The 19,916-nt window shown below is 43.0% G+C and overlaps 1 protein-coding gene across 1 annotated transcript in view; it reads left to right on the top strand.

The window, feature by feature from the left end:
* The window catches only part of LOC146867689 (calcium homeostasis modulator protein 2-like), a 66,282-nt gene extending 50,387 nt beyond the window's left edge, over positions 1-15,895 (top strand). The window contains exon 3 of the mRNA XM_085606698.1: positions 14,801-15,895. Coding sequence (XP_085462824.1) covers positions 14,801-15,208 — 408 coding nt within the window. The 3' untranslated portion in view covers positions 15,209-15,895. The remainder of the gene's footprint in view (positions 1-14,800) is intronic.
* The last annotated feature ends 4,021 nt before the right edge of the window (positions 15,896-19,916 follow it).

Below are 19,916 nucleotides of genomic sequence, written 5' to 3'. Positions count from 1 at the left end.
TACACCCACAAGATGGCCACAAGATGTCCTCGTTTCCCAAAAGTTGGAAACATAGGGGACAAAAATATCTTGTCATCCCAAAAACAGATTGTATAGTCTCCAATTTTTGCGGACGGTTTTGTAATAAGTGCGGCAAATCGCGTAATCCTGGGGGTTCTGTTTGTGTAGTGTCGATCGCTGCAGCTTTTTCCATTTCGATTCGATGTGAAAAGAAACTTTTACAAGTTCCAAAGGATGAACACCTGAATCAGTCGAAAAAATGACTCGAAATTAAAAACCCGCGACCTTCCTGTTGCAGACGGACTTGATTAGCACTAATGAAGTGACAGTAGATGATATAGGTCGGAATAGAGACTAAAGGGCCAACAAGCAACATTTCATTTGGGAAACATGTGGAATGTGTATCTCCTCCTCAGCATAGGTGTTTTTACAACAGCTTTTTTTAAAGGTCTTTTTATTGCAAGAAAAGCAAACAAATATAACAGTGATAGCAAGCAGTACACAATGCAGCATCAAGACACAATTCGGTAAATTTGAACCCCCGTCGTCCCCCCACCCTTGTCCCTTCCCACCCTCCATCAGTTCACAGGGCAGCTTTAGGGTCAGGGCGCACCAGACCCACAGGATTAAAACCAGGCCTGTCAATGGGTGCAACAGCTTTTTGATCATTGTAAGAGCAGTTCCCCCTACCCAGGGCGCGACCACCTCATGCCCGTCGCTGGTGGTAATCTCCCTACGATGCGTACAAGGGCCACATAATGCAAGGGGGTGCACGCATACTGTGTATTTCCAGCCCTGTGCACTGAGTTCTCTTTATTTTACTTTTATCTCTTTGTGTTATTGTGGAATTTTCTACAGTATAAACTGGACCCCATGAGTGTCATCATGGCACTCTGTATAACAATAGGTGCAATAATTGACTTCATTCTGTTGAAATGTATTTTGATGGGAACATTGTTTGTAAGTGTAAAGTTATGGTCACGCAAAGACCTGTGTTTAAGGCAGTTTAAGGATAAAGCGCTAAGAGAAGAATGCAGGCCTCTAGGCACAGGCTGCCCTTCCGCGAGGCTGTAATGTCCACGTTCATGGAAACGCCGTCTGTCCTGCCTAAGCTCTTTGTCTGCTAGTGCTGCACTGACCCTTGTCTGTGGAAAGCTTCACGGCACTATAAAGTGTTTGGCATGAGGTATTGCAAGTAGGTCAAGTCTGGCTTTGATCCTTTAGGTCTCCCACACATAGGCGCTCACCCCTTTGTGGTAAATATTTCTCCTTTACCGGGACTGAATTTGATACAGGAACATAGTAAAATAGCTCAATGAAATGAGAGGCAGAATCCGTGATATTAGAGTTTCAGAATGGGCTTTATTCCAATAAGCGATTATAATCGGATGCTTCAAGTTCCATCACCACGGGAGTTCAGGAAGTGAAGTACATACTTTATTGACAAGCAGTAACTTTTATAATACATACATCATAATGAAGTGAATACAGTAGGCGTAACAATTGATAAGGACATTGACGTTTGGTGTGCGTAACCGAAAATGGGTGTAATAATGAGTAAAAAGGAACATGATTGGCTATGATGTAATACATAGGTGGATCTATATGATAATACTTGGCATTGATGCGCGCGCAGCAGTCTGACGTGTAATTGACGTGTAACTAGGGGGTGACGGGGACTTGACATTTAGCTCTACGTGTGGAGACAAGAAGTCTGGGGGGTCAAGTCAACCTAATCCCAAATCATATCTAACATCCTATGTTTAAAGAACTATGTTATCCACAAAAGAAGGACTCTCGGACAGAATCTATTCTATACTGACTGTGCGTGCGTGTACAAGCGTCTAGGTGTCTACACTGAATGCGAGGGGGTAGGAATATTCCATGGTAACAGGGCTATGAATTACTTGCATGAGGACAGAGAAGATGGGCCTTTTTGCTTGGTAACTGGAAGAATGTTTATTTAAGCTACTAGGCAGGAATGCATCGGCTGGGGGGGAAGCAGATAATTCGAAGGTGAAATACGGTTTCTTGGCAGGCAGGCAAAACTGGCCGAGGCAGGCACCGTTAGCCGCACAGGGAGTAGGACAAAGTTCATGGATACAGATGCGAGCTCAAGCTGAAGCTGTCAGAGGCCGAGAGCAGGGAAAGGCTTGAGGACAGAATCGGGCCTACTCGCCTGAACTGTAAAAATGGAGTAACTGAGCCATATAAAGTCGGTGGCTTTTCATACTTAGGAAGCGAATATCCAGCCCATTCATGGCGGATCTGACAGAGGACATGTTGACGGTGGACGCACATGTGTTTGCGTCATCATTACTGGAACTGGAGGGAGCATACATGTACTTGCGACATGCACATAGAACCGTTGGGGTCCAAGATAGGGGACATAACTGACCAGAACAATCCATATTTCCACATTCCCTCCTTGTCCCCTTCTTGCCCTTCAAGAGATATCAATCTTCATCAATCCATTGATCTGTTCATATAGCATCATTTGTTCTTCTTTCTTCTTCCGGGATCTTGAATGAAAATCTTGATGTGGAATGCACGATGTGGCACATAGACCACAAATTGCTGGTCCACATTGCAGACATAGACAGCAACTGAATAGTATGAGAAGGCCTATACCTAGGAAGGATAGAACTCTCCATCCCCAGGCTGATACCGTATTCCAAAACCAACTGGACCAAGTCCAAGTGCCTGGGTTCTGGTGTATCTGGCTTACTATCTTATGAAGGCGAGTGATGGCTTTATATACGGATGGTGAATTTTCTGGTATGAATACGCAGCAGCTTGATCCGATGACCCTACAAGCTCCGCCTCTATCAGCCAGGATGACGTCAAGGACAAGACGATTTTGAAGCACAACAATCCGCATAGCAGACTGTTCTTCTGTTAAATTGCCTAAGGCGGAAATAGTTTCATTCACTACTGCTTCAAGGGTTCTAGTTAATCTACGTATTAGCTTACTATTAGTAACAGTACCTATATAGGGAAAGATGCCTTTATTAAAATCTACATACTTGTCCCATGCCGTCTCGGTGTAATCGACAATGGGGAGATCTCTCCGTTCTCTGTTGTGTACTAAATGAATATTTCTGTAATAATCAGGAGGAGCTAGGAAAACAGGTGGCAAAAGGAATGCTATGTAGCAGGTACCATCCCAATCTAGAGGTAGACGCATATATGCAGTCTGACCACATATAAAGTAGGAGTGGCGAGAAGTTCTGAATGAAGATTTGCCTTGATCACTGAATTCTACTGTAGTAGTGCATTTACTATGGCCCATATGTATAGAACCAACCTTTCTTACACACAATTCACCTTTTGCTGGGAATACTGACATGGTGGGTAAGACCAGCTCAACTTCGGATACGACATTTAGAATCATGAGGTTAGGTGTAAAATTACCTAATCCATATACTTCATTTTCTAGATCAGTTCCTGTTCTTTTGGGGCGACCCTCCTTGTCAGGGTAGCAGACTTTGAGTAAAACTAGGTTCAGGTTTCCCCATATCCAATGGTCTTGGTAAACTGCCGTGTCTGAGTTTATGGAATTAATTAAACTAAACCATGCTCCACAGGAGCCATTATGTGTAAATGGATGCGGAAAGAATGGCAGGACTCCTTCATAATTCTGATAGGGAGGGAGTCGGCCACACACCCAACAATTGGTGGCGTTACTAGTCTGATGGGAATGATGTAACATACTAATGAAAGTGTTATTGCGCAGCGCAAGTCTATAAGACAATTCATGCGGAGGTAAGTCACTAAAAGAATGTTCAGCAGCAACATTATAAACATGTCTAGAAATAGGGTAATATATGTGCAACAACATACTTGTAATAATTATTAAAAGACTCAATAAAAACAAAATTAATAATGTCACTATGCAGTGGCTACGCAGTGATTTACAATACGCCTGTCGTTTCAACATTTTTCCGGTATTTCCTCTACTTAGGTCCAGGGGATACATGTCAGAGACAATTCAACCGCTTCACCTTGGAGAGGACTTAAACAATCAAATTGCTCGACTTGGTGGGCCTAAGCTTTAGTTTGTAAAGTTCGCTTTCAGTTTTTTCCACCAAAGGAAGTTTTGAATCAGTCTGTGAGGGAGTGCAGGGCACAATGTCTATATCCGAAGGTAGTCCATGAAATTTTTTTATGTGACTTGAATGAATCCAGCCCTTGCGGCCCTCGATCTTCACGGCTGTTCTTGTGGTCAACAGGACCAACTTGGGTGCTTTCCACCTGGGCTCCAGTTGATTCTTTCTGTCGAAATTTCTCACAAAGACAAGATTACCCGGAACAACGTCATGGGGTTTCACCTCAGTGTTGTCGGGAAAGGCTGCAGCTACCTGTGAACGAGAAGATTGTAGTGCAGACATCAAGGAAGCCAAGTAATCTGTCAGCATATTACAGTCAATATCAGTTATTTTGCGTGGTATGGGCGTCCCCCACATATTCGGTGGTCTACCGAAGATCACCTCATACGGGGATAGCCCTGTTCTAGAGTGTGCTACCATTCTCATGTAAAAGAGTGCAACTGGTAATGCTACTATCCAGTCGACACCTTTCTCTCTGCATATTTTGGACAGTCTGATTTTCAGTATCTGGTTATGTCTTTCTACGAGACCTGCTGCCTCGGGATGTCGGACACAGTGGAATTTCCACTGATAACCTAACAGAAGTGAAACGTGTTTCATTAATTCGGATGAGAACGGCTGGCCGTTATCTGAGTAGACAACACGTGGTAAACCGTATCGTGGGAAGAATTCTCGAACCAACTGTTTGGCAGTAGTCGGGGCAGTGTAATCTGAAACCGGGTACGCCTCTGTCCAACGGGACAGAGCGCAGACAACTACGAGAACATATTTGAATCCTCGACATCGTTCCATCTGGATATAATCCATCTGTAGGACTTCAAAAGGGTGATCAGGAGGCTGAAATCCACCCTGTCCTACGGGAACACTTTTTCCTGGGTTGAACTGGCAACAGATCATACAGGTACGGACCTTTTGTTTGGCTGCTGCTCGTAAATGCTTATTAAACCAAATGTGTTGAATGCTATCTAGCATAGCTTTTTCTCCTAGATGTGCTGGACTATGTATAGTGTTAATTACGATTTGGACCATTGAATCAGGGAGGAACCATACAGACCTTTCCTTCATCATCCATCCTTGGTCCGTTTGGATCCCTCCTAATTCAGTCCATTTCTTTATTTCGTCTGGTGTAGCATGTGTCTGTATGTCAATTACGTCAAGAGTAGGATCTTTAACTGTCATACAATGTGTCGGTGTCGGGACTATTGTCTTTGTCATATCGGGGGTTTGAGTTTGAGCAGTCAGTTTAGCTGTTCTGTCGGCTAGATCATTGCCTTGGGAAATGGTATCAGTAACTTTTGTATGGGCTTTACATTTCATAATTGATATTGCAGTGGGTAGATGTATTGCATCTAATAATGCATGAATGAGGGGTCCGTGCTGAATGTGGGCACCGTGGGAAGTTAAATAACCTCTCTCTCGCCACAGCACGCCGAAGTCATGTACAACTCCGAATGCATAACGTGAATCAGTGTATATGTTGACTTTTTTATTCGTGGCTTGAATACAGGCTTGTGTCAGAGCGATGAGCTCTGCGGCTTGAGCTGACAGAGTATTTATACGATTAGTTTCAATAACTTCAGTATCTGTTGTGACTGCATAAGCGGCTACTAACTCTCCTGTACTTGTTCTCATGCATGAACCATCGACATAAAATGTCAGGTCTGGATCTGACAATGGAACATCGGTCAAGTCTTGTCTGGGTTTTGTTGTTACAGTAATGACTTCAATACAGTCATGAGCTAGTGGGTCTGTTCCGATTACTGGCAAAAGTGTGGCAGGATTCAATGTGTTACAGCGTCTTATTTCTATATGTGGCTGAAACAATGTAAGTTCATACCCTGTAAGTCGTGCTACGGTCAAGTGTTGTGTTTGTGTTCTATTTACAAGAACCTCTACTGCGTGTGGTACTTGAACTGTTAATGGATGTCCTAACACTATGGCATCGCTTTGTCTGATTGCTAAGGCTGTTGCTGCCACTGATTTCAGACATGTAGGCAGAGCCTGAGCTACGGGATCTAATGTACTAGAAAAATAAGCACATGGTTTGTGTGCTCCTGCTTGTTCCTGTGTGAGTACTGACAAAGCAGTACCTTCGCGTTCTGTAACAAAGAGTGTAAACTGTTTTCTGTAACATGGTGTTGCTAAAACAGGTGCTTGACATAAAACTTTCTTTAGGCTTTCAAAAGCTTGTGTGTGTTCCTGAGTCCAAGGGAGAACAGTCGATGTGGCTGCCTCCTGGGTTGTCAACTGAATGAGTGGTTTTGCTAGGAATGCATATTGCGGGATCCACTGTCTACAATATGAAGTGAGGCCTATGAAAGCCCGCACCTCCTTTTGTGTCTTGGGTATTGGCATGTTAGCTATCAACTGAATGCGGTCGGGTGTAAGCTGCCTTCCCTCCTTGTCCAGCGAGTGTCCAAGATAAACAACTCGCTGGACACAGAATTGCAGCTTAGAAGGGGACACCTTGTGCCCTTTTTCGGCTAGAAATTGTAAAACTGTCAGTGATGCTTTTTCACATTCAGGTTCACTTCTTGCGGTGATCAGCAGATCATCGACGTATTGAAACAGAGCCGTGTTAACTGGCATGTGGATACTGTCAAGTTCTCGTTTCAATGCTTGGCTATAGATGCTGGGGCTTTCGGTAAATCCTTGAGGTGCGCGTGAGAATTTAAAGCTACGTCCATTTAAACTAAATCCGAACAAATATTGGCTTTCCGGATCTATTGGGACACTGAAAAAGGCATTCTTGAGATCGATTACAGTGAAGAATGTCGCTTCGGAATCAATAGCTGTCAGTAATGACGAGATATCTGGGACCACAGGGAATTGTGGCACAATGCATTTGTTTAACTCGCGCAGATCAATAACCAATCGATATACGGGCGGGGCCTTCGGATCTGTTCGTTTAAGAATCGGTATTATCGGTGAATTACATATATTGGAGTCTGTTTCCACAACTACTCCTTGGGCAATGAGCTCGTCAATGATTTGTAGTAAAGCCACTACAGCATCTGGTGGTAACTTGTATTGTCGCATTCGTGGTAGCACCACTCCTGCCTTTAGTGTGACTCGATATGGTGTAATATTCATGCAACCAACATCAGTAGGGCCTTGTGCCCATAGATGTGTAGGTAAAGTCTGTAGTCGGGGATCCATGTCTCTAGATACATAGTGACCTTTAAAATCACGTAAAAACAATCTTACTCCTTCCGGAGAACAACATATTATGGCTCCTAGAGCTTTTAACGTTTTTATTCCTAATAAATTTTCTGGACATGATTTAGTAAGCAGTAAATCTGTAGTTCGGGTCAAAGGTCCTATCGTAAGTGGAAGAGGCTGTGACACTTCATTAACAATAGGCTTTCCTGAAAAACCCAGGGAAATATTCTGTGAGCCTGAGAGGGGTGCCCCTGGAACTTCACTACGTTTTATAGTTGTTCGACTTGCCCCTGTATCGAGTAAAAATTTTCTATCTTGACCTAATAATTTACTATGTACATAAGGTCCTTCTTGATCTACAGGAATCTCGATAAGGGGTAAGTCAACTTCCCTCTCTAGGCTAGTTCATGCGTAACGCTGATACTCGGGATATTCATACTGTGCGGTCTGATACATTTGTCGTGTTGTTGTTTGTGTGGCAGCAACAGGCAATGGGGGTGCAGCTGGCACAAACTGTATTGGCTGTTGTGCGGCTGGCATTGCCTGGACATGCTGTATAGCTCCTTGTTCATTCTGGTCTTGTCTGAGTGGCCGTGATCTTTCTTGTGTTTTACCTATGGCGATATTATGTTTTAGAACTGGACAATCGTGTACGTAATGGCCTGGCTTTTTACAATAATTGCATGTCCCTTTTACAGGTCCTGCTGAATCGGAATGTGTCATACCCTTTTTATGTCCTTCAGCTGGGACTGTCTGGGAAACTAGCATTTTCATTTTTGTGTCTTTCATGCGTCTGTGTTCATGTTCTTGTTCCTCTTTAATTCTATTGTGGTGGTACTGTAACATTTGTAACATTTGTGTTGGAGTGTTACCTTGCCAGGTACTTTCGAATTTTAATACTCTATTCTTTACTGGAGGCAGAGCATTTTCTACTAATTTTGTTACAAACAGATGTGGGTATGATTCGCTACTTGCTTTTATGCCACTATTTATACCAAAACATTTTTCAAAACGGGCATAGTAATCACTAGTGTCTTCATCTTGCTTCTGTTTACAGGCTGAAATTGTACCCCAATCTTCCTTTTTCGTAGTTAATAAACGTGGCAGTACCTGTACTAGTAGTCCTGGTAATGCCTTAGTTTTGTCCCCAAGCCCCGAACCTGGACCTCGGGCCCTTTCTTCTGCTTCTAATGCTGACCATTCTATCTTTTGATCACCTACCTCCCACTCTTTTTCTTTGAGTTTCTCATAAATGCCAGCAGGCATCAACACCTTTAATATTGTCATAATGTCGGGGTAGGTATACTCTCCCATGAGTAACATGTCTTTAATTTCTCGGTGAAACCCCGCTGGGTCCTTGTCATGACTGGGTACTACTTTCTTCATTTCTAATAATTCTATTTTCGATATAGGCGTATATACAAATACGCGTTTAAACTCATTGTCCTCACCCTTTATTGGGTGCACTTCTCGTAAGGGATTTTGTCTATCTATGTGATACGTAGTTCTTTCCTTGACGGACAATGGAACATGTTCTGAACATACGAAAAGAATATACTGCTTTCTTGATTCTAGAATTTCTTTAATTAATTCAGTACCTGGACCTCTCCATTTATTCATAAGTAATTCAGTCAGTATGTCAGGCAAGGGACCAGGGTCCGACTGCTGACTCCGATACAGTATAATGAGTTGTTGGATCATATAAATCCCAGCTAACCTTTGTTCATCTGGGGTAAGATTCAAAAATGTGCGTACTACTCTCATCACTATATTTTCCGGGCCTGTCCACCCAATGGACAGCTGCCCTGGCTAAATCTTGTTCATCCATAGAATCGAGGAAATGATAACCCCTTCGTTCTCGGAGTAGTTTGTCGGCGGTTTGGAACGAATGCTCGTTAGACCTTATATTAATTATAGGTATTTGAAAATTCCTGTTATTATCTGGACACGTCGGATGTATTGAGTCAGTATGATATCTAGTCTGATTCCTATTACAAGATCTTCCTCTACCTACATAGGCTATGGTGTCTGACTGTCCTGTGGGCAGTCCTGGCCCTTCTTCCTCGTTTTGTTCGAACTCGTCTGTCTCTAATCTCTCTTCGTGTAGGCGTTCTATTTCTTTACGGATCTTTCGGCACATGGCTATTATACAATTTTGTTTATCATGTCTCCCTTCTGATATATTCTGGCTCCATCTTGTAAGAATTCTCATGGCTTCCGGGTCTACCCCCGGTCGGTCTTGATTTCTGATCACACAGTTTATGAGGAAACGTAACAGTTCCCCCTGTATCTCTACTTTCTGGTATTCCATAGCTCTGTAAATACATTCTGGATCTCGCCCTGTTTGGACAAAATGATATAGATTATCTAGATGCGCAGTCATTCCTGGTAACTTCGCTAAATACACTGCGGCTCGTCTAATACGCAATGATGCTAGGGTCATCTCGTCCTCTTTTCCAGGCACCGGGTCATATCTACAATCTATAAGAAGTTCCTTAAGCGCACGGGCACTAAGGAGTTTGGGTGTACGTGAATGCGCTGACTCTTGAAAAGTAAGCTTATTTATTCTGGGTGGCGTAGAAAAGACATTGGTAGCTCCTCCCGCGGCTCCATCTGGGGCGTCGGGTGTAAAAGGATTCGTTGAACGTGACACAGCAACTACAGGTGTGGACACAGCCATAGAAGTAGCTGTAGGAGCGGATACAGAAACAGATGTGCTTGCCGGAACTTGTGACTCGATTTGTTGCTGTAGGGATACGGGTACTGGATCTTGGCGTTGAACCTCCCTGGTAGGCGGTCTACGTGGGGCGGAATTGGCATACTCGGGAGCTGCGTCATCTAAATATGAGGAAAGAAAAACATCTTCTGCGGTTCTAGGATGCCCCTTAGGATGTACCTTTATTGGGAACAATGGGGTTGGCAAGTCTTTTGGCGTTTCCGGAGTAGCCTTAGGTAATCCTTCGGCCAGAAGGGGATACATACCATTCATAAGGGCATTTCTTTGTCTGTCTACTTGTTCTGATTTCACTCGGATACCTTCCTCAATTAATAGATTCTCTCGAACTTTATTGGAATTCTCTTTACTCTTCTCTTCCTGTCTACGTGCTTTTTCTGTTCGTCTATGTGATTCTTTACGCCATAATTCAACGGCGTCTTTCTGTGACTGTCTGACTTTCCTTTTCCATAACTCTTCCTCGACTTTCATGATGCACTCTGCATCCCAGGTCCCTGCTGTGGGCCACCTCTGACTTTCTGGTAATCCCTTGGTATAGTCTACCCATAAATCAAGAAATAATATAGCGTCTAATCCATGTTTGTGATACATAAAGTGCCCTGGGGTGTCCCTAGGAGGAATAGGGACGGCTTCTTCGAGAACCCCTTTTCTGGTAGTGATCTGTCTTAATTTCGAAAAGAACGGCATATTGAGAACTGACCTTATACTTGATTTTGACCTGATACTTGAATTTGAACAGACTTAATACAATAAACACGATAATGAACAGTCATTCATACCACGATATACTTAAACACTTCAAACATTTAACATTAAACCTTTAACTGAAACAACAATGATGATCGTCTGCATGACTAATCACCAAGCTTAATTCTCGACAATAACTAGACAATAACTAGACACTTCGGAATACTTGATATACTGCTAAACAGTACAGATACACTGCTAAAACAGTGCAGACCGGATTTGTGTACCCAAACCCGTCTTGACCGGCACAACCTATGTGCACGTCAGAAATGCCTCCCCAGTAATGGTACTCACCGGGTAGCTTCGGAAACAGAAGGCCTTAGTAACTTGAACTTGACTCGGATTTGGACTGGACTCAACTCGACTCGTCGGACACTGGGCTTGACGTCGGACTGGTGGGTCTCTGTATACCTCGGATCTTGCTCTCTCGGCTAGGCTCTGGTCGGGATACTTCGCACTTCTCACCGCCTCGTCTGGGTGTTGATTGCAGTCTCAGTCGCCCCCGCTTGACCGGAGGGAGATACAGGAAATCCTGCTGGTACGCGTTATTGTCCGTCCAGCTGTGGCAGGAGACCGGGCCTGCAACGCACCGCCGGCGCGTGAGATGAGAAAGTGTCTCTGTTCGGGCGCCATCATGTGGTAAATATTTCTCCTTTACCGGGACTGAATTTGATACAGGAACATAGTAAAATAGCTCAATGAAATGAGAGGCAGAATCCGTGATATTAGAGTTTCAGAATGGGCTTTATTCCAATAAGCGATTATAATCGGATGCTTCAAGTTCCATCACCACGGGAGTTCAGGAAGTGAAGTACATACTTTATTGACAAGCAGTAACTTTTATAATACATACATCATAATGAAGTGAATACAGTAGGCGTAACAATTGATAAGGACATTGACGTTTGGTGTGCGTAACCGAAAATGGGTGTAATAATGAGTAAAAAGGAACATGATTGGCTATGATGTAATACATAGGTGGATCTATATGATAATACTTGGCATTGATGCGCGCGCAGCAGTCTGACGTGTAATTGACGTGTAACTAGGGGGTGACGGGGACTTGACATTTAGCTCTACGTGTGGAGACAAGAAGTCTGGGGGGTCAAGTCAACCTAATCCCAAATCATATCTAACATCCTATGTTTAAAGAACTATGTTATCCACAAAAGAAGGACTCTCGGACAGAATCTATTCTATACTGACTGTGCGTGCGTGTACAAGCGTCTAGGTGTCTACACTGAATGCGAGGGGGTAGGAATATTCCATGGTAACAGGGCTATGAATTACTTGCATGAGGACAGAGAAGATGGGCCTTTTTGCTTGGTAACTGGAAGAATGTTTATTTAAGCTACTAGGCAGGAATGCATCGGCTGGGGGGGAAGCAGATAATTCGAAGGTGAAATACGGTTTCTTGGCAGGCAGGCAAAACTGGCCGAGGCAGGCACCGTTAGCCGCACAGGGAGTAGGACAAAGTTCATGGATACAGATGCGAGCTCAAGCTGAAGCTGTCAGAGGCCGAGAGCAGGGAAAGGCTTGAGGACAGAATCGGGCCTACTCGCCTGAACTGTAAAAATGGAGTAACTGAGCCATATAAAGTCGGTGGCTTTTCATACTTAGGAAGCGAATATCCAGCCCATTCATGGCGGATCTGACAGAGGACATGTTGACGGTGGACGCACATGTGTTTGCGTCATCATTACTGGAACTGGAGGGAGCATACATGTACTTGCGACATGCACATAGAACCGTTGGGGTCCAAGATAGGGGACATAACTGACCAGAAAAATCCATATTTCCACACCTTTGTTTAGTTCTTTTGTTGATTTATCTGCAGAGCTCGGACGCGACCATTAATCCGTGAATGGGGGTGTCGGTGCGCAAAACCGTCCTAAATGATCATACCCGAAAGGCACGCCATCGGCCAGGCGACCGGAGTGGTGTAGTCCCTATGAGGACTTTGGTGCTTCCTGATTGGATCCCTCGCTGCTATTCAAGTTCATTAATCAATGCTGAAGCCGTCTCACAGAATGACAGACAAAGGTTGTTGTTTGAAATTTTATGTAACGTATTAATAGGCGATTACATGAAATACACCATCAGCAAGTTAGCAGCAAAAGCGTACAGATCCCAAGTGCGAAGAACTCAGTATAGTTCTATCGGAAATCCGGCATTGATTCGCCTTCTAAAGGTGGGGAATAAGGGGCTTATCCTGTACAGAAGATTACATGTCCTATTATAGAGCGTTAGACAAAGACTTTCGTACATTCTATACAGGTGCAGCGTTCTTAGGATATGCACAAATAGTTAGGACCACTGGAATTATGTGGCAGATGAGGGCCAAATCATGCGGCAGGGTTAAGTAAATTATACAGCAAAAAAAGCCAAATTATGTGGCATCATGTGGTACATTTTATAATAGTATTATTTCATAATTTTAAACTTGGTAACATTGTCTGGCCATTGGTTGCACCTCTTTAGTGCCATTTTAATACCCACATTTAGCAATAAGCAACAAAAAGGTGGCAAGTGCAGCTTTGCAAAGGGCCTTTCACTGCGCTGCAACACGTCTCAATGCATTTTTTGTAACTTTTTAACCGTTTGAGCTAGAAACACATTTTTTAAATTAAAATCTGCAGCTAATGTGTCAAATGCGGCAAATCTGTATTTATGTGAAAATCGCAGCAGCCGCACAATCCCAAAATTCCAGTGGCCCTGCCAATAGGGAACAAGCAAACAAAACATTTTACTAGAAAATACATTTGAAGATTCTCCCATGGCAGTATTACACCGGATCTCTGTCATTCTCACAGTTTTGTTAGAGCTTGTTAATTGGTTTAGTGTATAGCTCTATCCTGGGAAAGTGGAAATGTCCTTGGTTAAGTACTGCGAGGGAAACTCTGGGAACACTCACCGTTTATTAATGTGAATTTCGCAAATCTTGATATAGAATGGTTAAAAAATGTATTGTGACATCGATCCATTGATGGGGGACAGTGAAACCATAGCCTTGGTTCACTCATAAAGCAATTTAATATGAGAAGGGAAAAATAACTCCCTCATGGGGAAAAAACTAGTGTGCAAGTGATAATAGGTCACTGGGTCTGCCGAGTTCATGATAACTGTGATTCTTAACTCTGTGCTACATCACATCCACAAACCGTTTTAATCTCCCCTGATTAGGCTAATGTGTACTGAAACCATATTTTAGGGAAGTGGTTATTATTATAATATACAGTATTATTACAATTAGAATTGTGTAATTAAATGACTTGGCCCATGAAGCATAGTATGCAGATGCTTATAAAAATCTGGATTTATTCTATATATAATATCCATTGGAACCATTGTTATCCATTCATACACAAGCACCAAATAAAAAAATATACTGTCACCCCAAACCGAATATATTCTTTACATCTTAACCATCAGTCTTACATCCTCCTTGTTCAAGAGGATATTATATTTAAAATAAATGTAAGTGCAACAGATCCTAAATGAAAAACTCACAAAGGCAGTGGTTGTTCTGAAAAGTGGGCATTGACCTACAGTGTCAACGCAGTCTGATAGACTAACTACCCCAAAGTTGATTAAGTCATCCTTCTAATAACATATCCACTGCTGGAATCACTGGCCCCAGCATTCCCCTGCTTCTCCTATTCTCTGCTGCTGCTGGCTGCCTCTCCCTGCTTCCTTTTGCTTAGTTGTCATGAGAGAGGTGGTGAGGAAGTCCATGGCTTGTAACTGTCATAAAGTCCATCTGCAGGCTTTAATTCAGGGTGATCCTTTATAAGGAAAAGACAAGCTGATTAGTGTCATTGCTGTTGACATGCCAGGACTTCATTACTGCTTCATGTTGGGATCACGGACACACGTGCACCTGCTGCTCACTGACCACTCGCCTACATAAATGCTTTGTGATGTTGCCACCTATTCCTATACCTAATCCACTCCCCGCAACCTCCATTGAAAGAGCTTTGTCATCTAGATTCTGTGGATGAAAATGATCCTTCACCTGCCATTTTACTTTGGCTTTCTTGTCTTTCAGATCATTGGATGGCTTTTGATCGGATGTGTTGCAGTTAGCATCTTCCTCATTAAGTGTTTCAAGCATTGCAGTTCCAAAATTAGCTTTCAACAAGAAGATTATTGGTCCAAATATCACTCTGCTGAAAGTACACTCTTCAATCGTACATCCGAGGTCCATGCCAAGATTCTGGCTGCGGCCAACGTGAAGCAGTTCTTCGGAATGGTGGCCCTGGACAAAGATGAGAAGGAGCTGGTCAAGGAATTCCCAGTGGAGAGTGTGCAACCAACCTTCCAGTGGAACGACATTACTGGGGTCTACACGTACAAGGAGATCAATGGGTTTCCAGTTTACAGCCGGCTCCACAAGTGGGCCAAGAAGGCTACTGGTGAAGCATCTGATGCTAACGGAAAGGAAATGGAACTTTGAATGTCTGAGATATTGTAAAAAGGCATACATAGAAGCAGGGCATGGTGTTTTTGGGGGACACTTTTCATTCCATGGCTAATTATACCTAAGGTCTGTTTGTCTTTTAAGTCAGTCTTTTTCTGTATTGTGCTTACCACCAGTGGCATCATAGTTACCCCATTAAAAAGTGTAAAACGTCCATATGTTCTGCACTAAATTCATCTGTTACTGTTGCTAGTATGGATTATGGTTTTATATACCTTTTTAACTAATTTTTAAAAATATTGTCGACAGTGTTTTTTTAAATGGGAATCGTTTTTTAGAACTCCGGAGGAAATGTAAATTGTTGGCACACTGTCAACTAATTTTCTATTGTGATAAGTATCAAAACAATATTCCTGGCTTGCTGCTCTTGCTGGAGGTTTGCACTGAGACTTACAAGTAGGAGAGAGCAGGTTTCTCAGAGTATAATTGCCATATAATATGAGATTGTTCTTTTGTGGCCTATGCTAGAGGGTTTTTCCAAATAAACCTGTGTCAAACGGTGCTCACGATTAAATAATTGTTGTAGAATGTAATTCCAGCCAATTGTGTACTTGGTAAAGCAGGCCATATCTTAGTCCTGCTGTACATACACATTCCTTTTGCATGTTCACTTGTAAATATCTGTTTTTTACAGTTAATTGTAAATAAAACATTTAAATCTAAGCACTGCTGCTGTGATTCTGTGACCCAGGTGTGTACATTAAAATAACATAGTTAATGATTGAAGAAAGCTAGGAGGAAGTATTTCAATATCTATTTAGTTCAACAGTAAGCTGAATTAAAACAAACAGTATGTGTAAAACTCTTCCATCAGGTCATTATACTTCCAAGAGTAAGCATACTGACTGGTCATGTTTCTTGATTCAGCTACCTACTGTCTGGGTCCCTAACTGGTATCCAACGAATGTGGCAGTGTGGACCTAACTTATTGATTTTCACTACAACACCACCCCCTGACCGATAAAGACTAAGGGGCAGATTTACAAGCCCCTTGCACCACTTTTGCGTCCCTTTTCCCATGTTCAAAATGACGCAAAAGTGGCGCAAGGGCCTTGTAAATCTGCCCCTAAGTTTCTCCAACAGTTCCACAGACCCCTCCTGGGACTCTATCTTGCTCACACCACTGCATTGTAAGGGCGGCCCCTTGTGGGCAGACAGGCCTGTATTGGAAGGTCTCCCCAGCATAGACTTGTCATTTGCCCCTCATTTAAGGCAGACCATTAGGGGTTGGGGCTCATCAAGACCACTCTCTTGGCATCATTCTGTCTCTGCAGTGCACAAAGAATCAAAGGACCTTCCTTCTGGTACCAGTGCGTGCAGTATGCCCGTCAGGGCCATTCCTAATCTTGTCAGCCCGCAGCACCTCAGCTTGCAGTCACTCCCTGGGCAGATTTAAGTTTTACTTGCGTGCCTGGCTTTATGGAGGTTGATGAATAAATAGGCCTCCGAAAGGGAGACCATGCATGGGCAGGTCTGGGAACATGACACACGGTAGCCTATGGGGTCGGCTGCATCTGTTATGGCATCATGGACTTTACACAACAGAGGAGGAGATTTTGGACTGGGAAAGGTATAGTCTCTCATTGGATACATGCCCAAGGTCCCTTCGCTATTCATGGTAGTTACACACTACATTGGAGTCCATTGGAAAACAGAGAGGGGCACAATCCCCTTTCAACTAACACTTTTCGCATGAACGTTATACTTCCCAGGAGGATTGTGGGGTGGATGTTCACATTTTCGTAGCACTTATCCCCTGTTGTAGTATTATCTCTCTCGTACCGATCCCCTGTTGTAGTATTATCTCTCTCGTACCGCTGTTATACTGCACCTTTACTCCCCTCTCTAACCCTGCCATAGCACAACACTAATCCCCAGAGCAACAAACTGTTGCCTCCCCAAAACTACACATAGAAAGCATGGTTATGGTCAACACACAAGTGCTTTTAACCACAAAAGAGCCAGATCTATTCGATTGGTCAGTGTTTGTAGGAGCTCTGTAAAATTTCCTTAAATTAACAGAGAAATTTTAATTTTGCACACAAGGGTTCCTATTATTTTGTTCATGGAATATCTTGGGATGTATTAGTGTATATTTTTCAGATGTCCCCATTGCGAGCAGTTGATATGAGGCATACTGTATGCGCTTAATCTGCATTCTTTATGGTGAAAAATCCACGTGCCAAAATATATCCACTTGCACCCCAGAACCCTCCTGTTCCATTAGCCCGTTTTCTTGCAAAAGACACCAACTCTGTCTCTGACAAACACCCTCAAACACCCACCTCAAGTGCACCCAATGTTACCTCTTCTATGCACATTTATGCCCTTTGTATGTGTATATATGTTATTTAGTCCAAGTGTGCCCACATGCATCTTCTGTACACTGGACCGTGCATTTTCTATAACCAATGCAAACCAATTTGCTTTGTTAATGCAGCTTACATTTTAATGCCACTTGGTTGCCACTAGTAAAATACCCTCTGTTATATGCTTAAGAAAGACACCACAATCTCTGATCATGGCAAAACTGAGTTGTTTCCTCCTGCATGGAAATCACATCGTGGAATTTATCAATCTATTCCAAAGTCTGTTTCCATTATCCCTACATGCCTCCCCCTCATTCCAGTTATTACGTTTAAGGTGGATCCACCTCACACAGAAGCAACAAATAGGAAGTTATGTCACAATTCCTCCACCCCCGCTGGACACTATACCTACTAGCTGACCCAAATAATCTGTTTTCTTTTTCCTGTCTCATGGCTGGAACAGGAACAAGAAGTAGAACCCCTGCGGAGTTTGTGTCTCCTTCGCTGTGCTTGTGCACTCTTTCGGGCACAGTCTGAGAATGTTGTTCATTGTCACTTTGGGAAACCCAAGAGATGGAAGTAGCCCTAGTTACCTGTTTTCCTTATCTCAAGGAGGACAGCAGCTGTGGCTGTCCTCTGAGCTGTCAACCTTGTGGAGATCTCATTTTATTCACAGAAGTGGAGCTGTCTCTGAAGAAATGTGTCGAGTGGTGAGTATATCTGGAAGGCGTGGTCTGCAAGTGCTTGTGTGCTTTGATGCCAAGCGCCGTATAGGATTTATGAATACTTTGTTCCTCTACACATGTGGAGAGATTACCCTCACCATTCAATATCCAAGCTATTCCCTCCAATCGGTTTAGAGAAACCAGTGTCAAAATATGACCAAGGATAATTTATTACCTGTCCCCACATCACACCTAGAAGCGGTAGTAACAAAATCTCACATCAAATCAATTTTTCTTAACAAAGTCAGTGGTAAGGCCCCTAGCTGATATTACCGACTTCATACTTACGTGAGTAATGGACCTCTTGATCGTTACTGAAACGTGGCTCAGTGACACCACCATTTTAGTTACCCCTGAATATGACATCATCAGACTGGATAGACCAGTTAAAGTTGAGGGTGGTATAGCCTGCATCTTTCGCTCCATTCTCACCCTGAGACATACACAAACTGCTCTGATGTCCACCTGTGAATTTCTGAGCATCGAAATCCGGAACAATGACAAAATAGTTTGAACTCTCCACACGATCTATCACCCCCCCCAGGTGATAATCTTTTTATCGACCAAATAATGGAGACCATATCCACTAACTCTGACCAACACCCTAACCATATCTTCCTTGAGGATTTCAACTTGCACTGGAACAACGCAAATGACCCATTACGGTGCACCTTCAAGGCTTTCCTCTCTGGCCTAAACTTCACCCAGCTCTGCAGCGGACCTACCCAAAACAATGGCTCTGCACTTGATTTAATCATAGCTAAAGATACCATTATACAACTGGATACCATATCACCTTGTGACTTTTCGGATCACTACCTAATCTCTTTTCTCATCTTGAAAAGGGTGCTAGTTAGACAAGGACAACCTCTTAAGACCAAAAATAGGTGTTGAGACCTGAGGAACATCAACATAAAGGATCTAACCTACATTAATAATAACTTACTTCCTCCACCCTCAACATGACACATCCTGATGACCTTACTGAACATTACATCCACTCCATGATAGATATGTTTGACTCAATTGCTCCAAAGTAACTCAAACTAATTCCCGGCAATCATTCTAATACCGGGTTTAATTGCTCCCTTAACGAGGAATAACGCAAACTAAGGCTGGCGGAAAGGTCACGGAGAAACTCTCCTTCTATAACAAACCTCAAGCAGTTGAGGATGACAAGAAGTGCATATAACGAACATATCCGTAGCGCCACAGCCGATCACTTTAGGTCACAGCTTGACAACACCAAAAGCAGACTGAAAAAACTTTAAAAAAATCATAAAACAACAAGCTAACCACTTAACTAACCAACACTCTCTGCACCCAAGGACTCACTCCCTAGAGATGAGGAGTTCTCTGCACACTTCATTGAAAAGTTAAGGAAGATTGAACTAGAACTGCAACTCACCTCACCAAATACGCATTATCATGCCCAGCCCACTCCCTCCCCATGGCTACCCTTGGCGAGTTCCCCTCTTTCTAGCTCTATGCATTGTACTCTAAAAAAATATACTACCAGATGATGCCAAGCTACTCAAAACTATAACTTCATTAAAACCTTGAAATAATTTCAATGATCCTCTCTCCTCCAAGTTCTTCAAAGAGCTTAGATCTTCTATTTTCCCACTCTGGTTTAAGATTTTCCATGAA

This window comes from Triturus cristatus, chromosome 1_2 (genome assembly GCF_964204655.1).
Source record: "Triturus cristatus chromosome 1_2, aTriCri1.1, whole genome shotgun sequence".
Taxonomy (NCBI): Eukaryota; Metazoa; Chordata; class Amphibia; order Caudata; family Salamandridae; genus Triturus; species Triturus cristatus.
The sequence above is the reverse complement of the archived record's forward strand: the minus strand, read 5'-3'. Positions and strand labels throughout refer to the sequence as shown.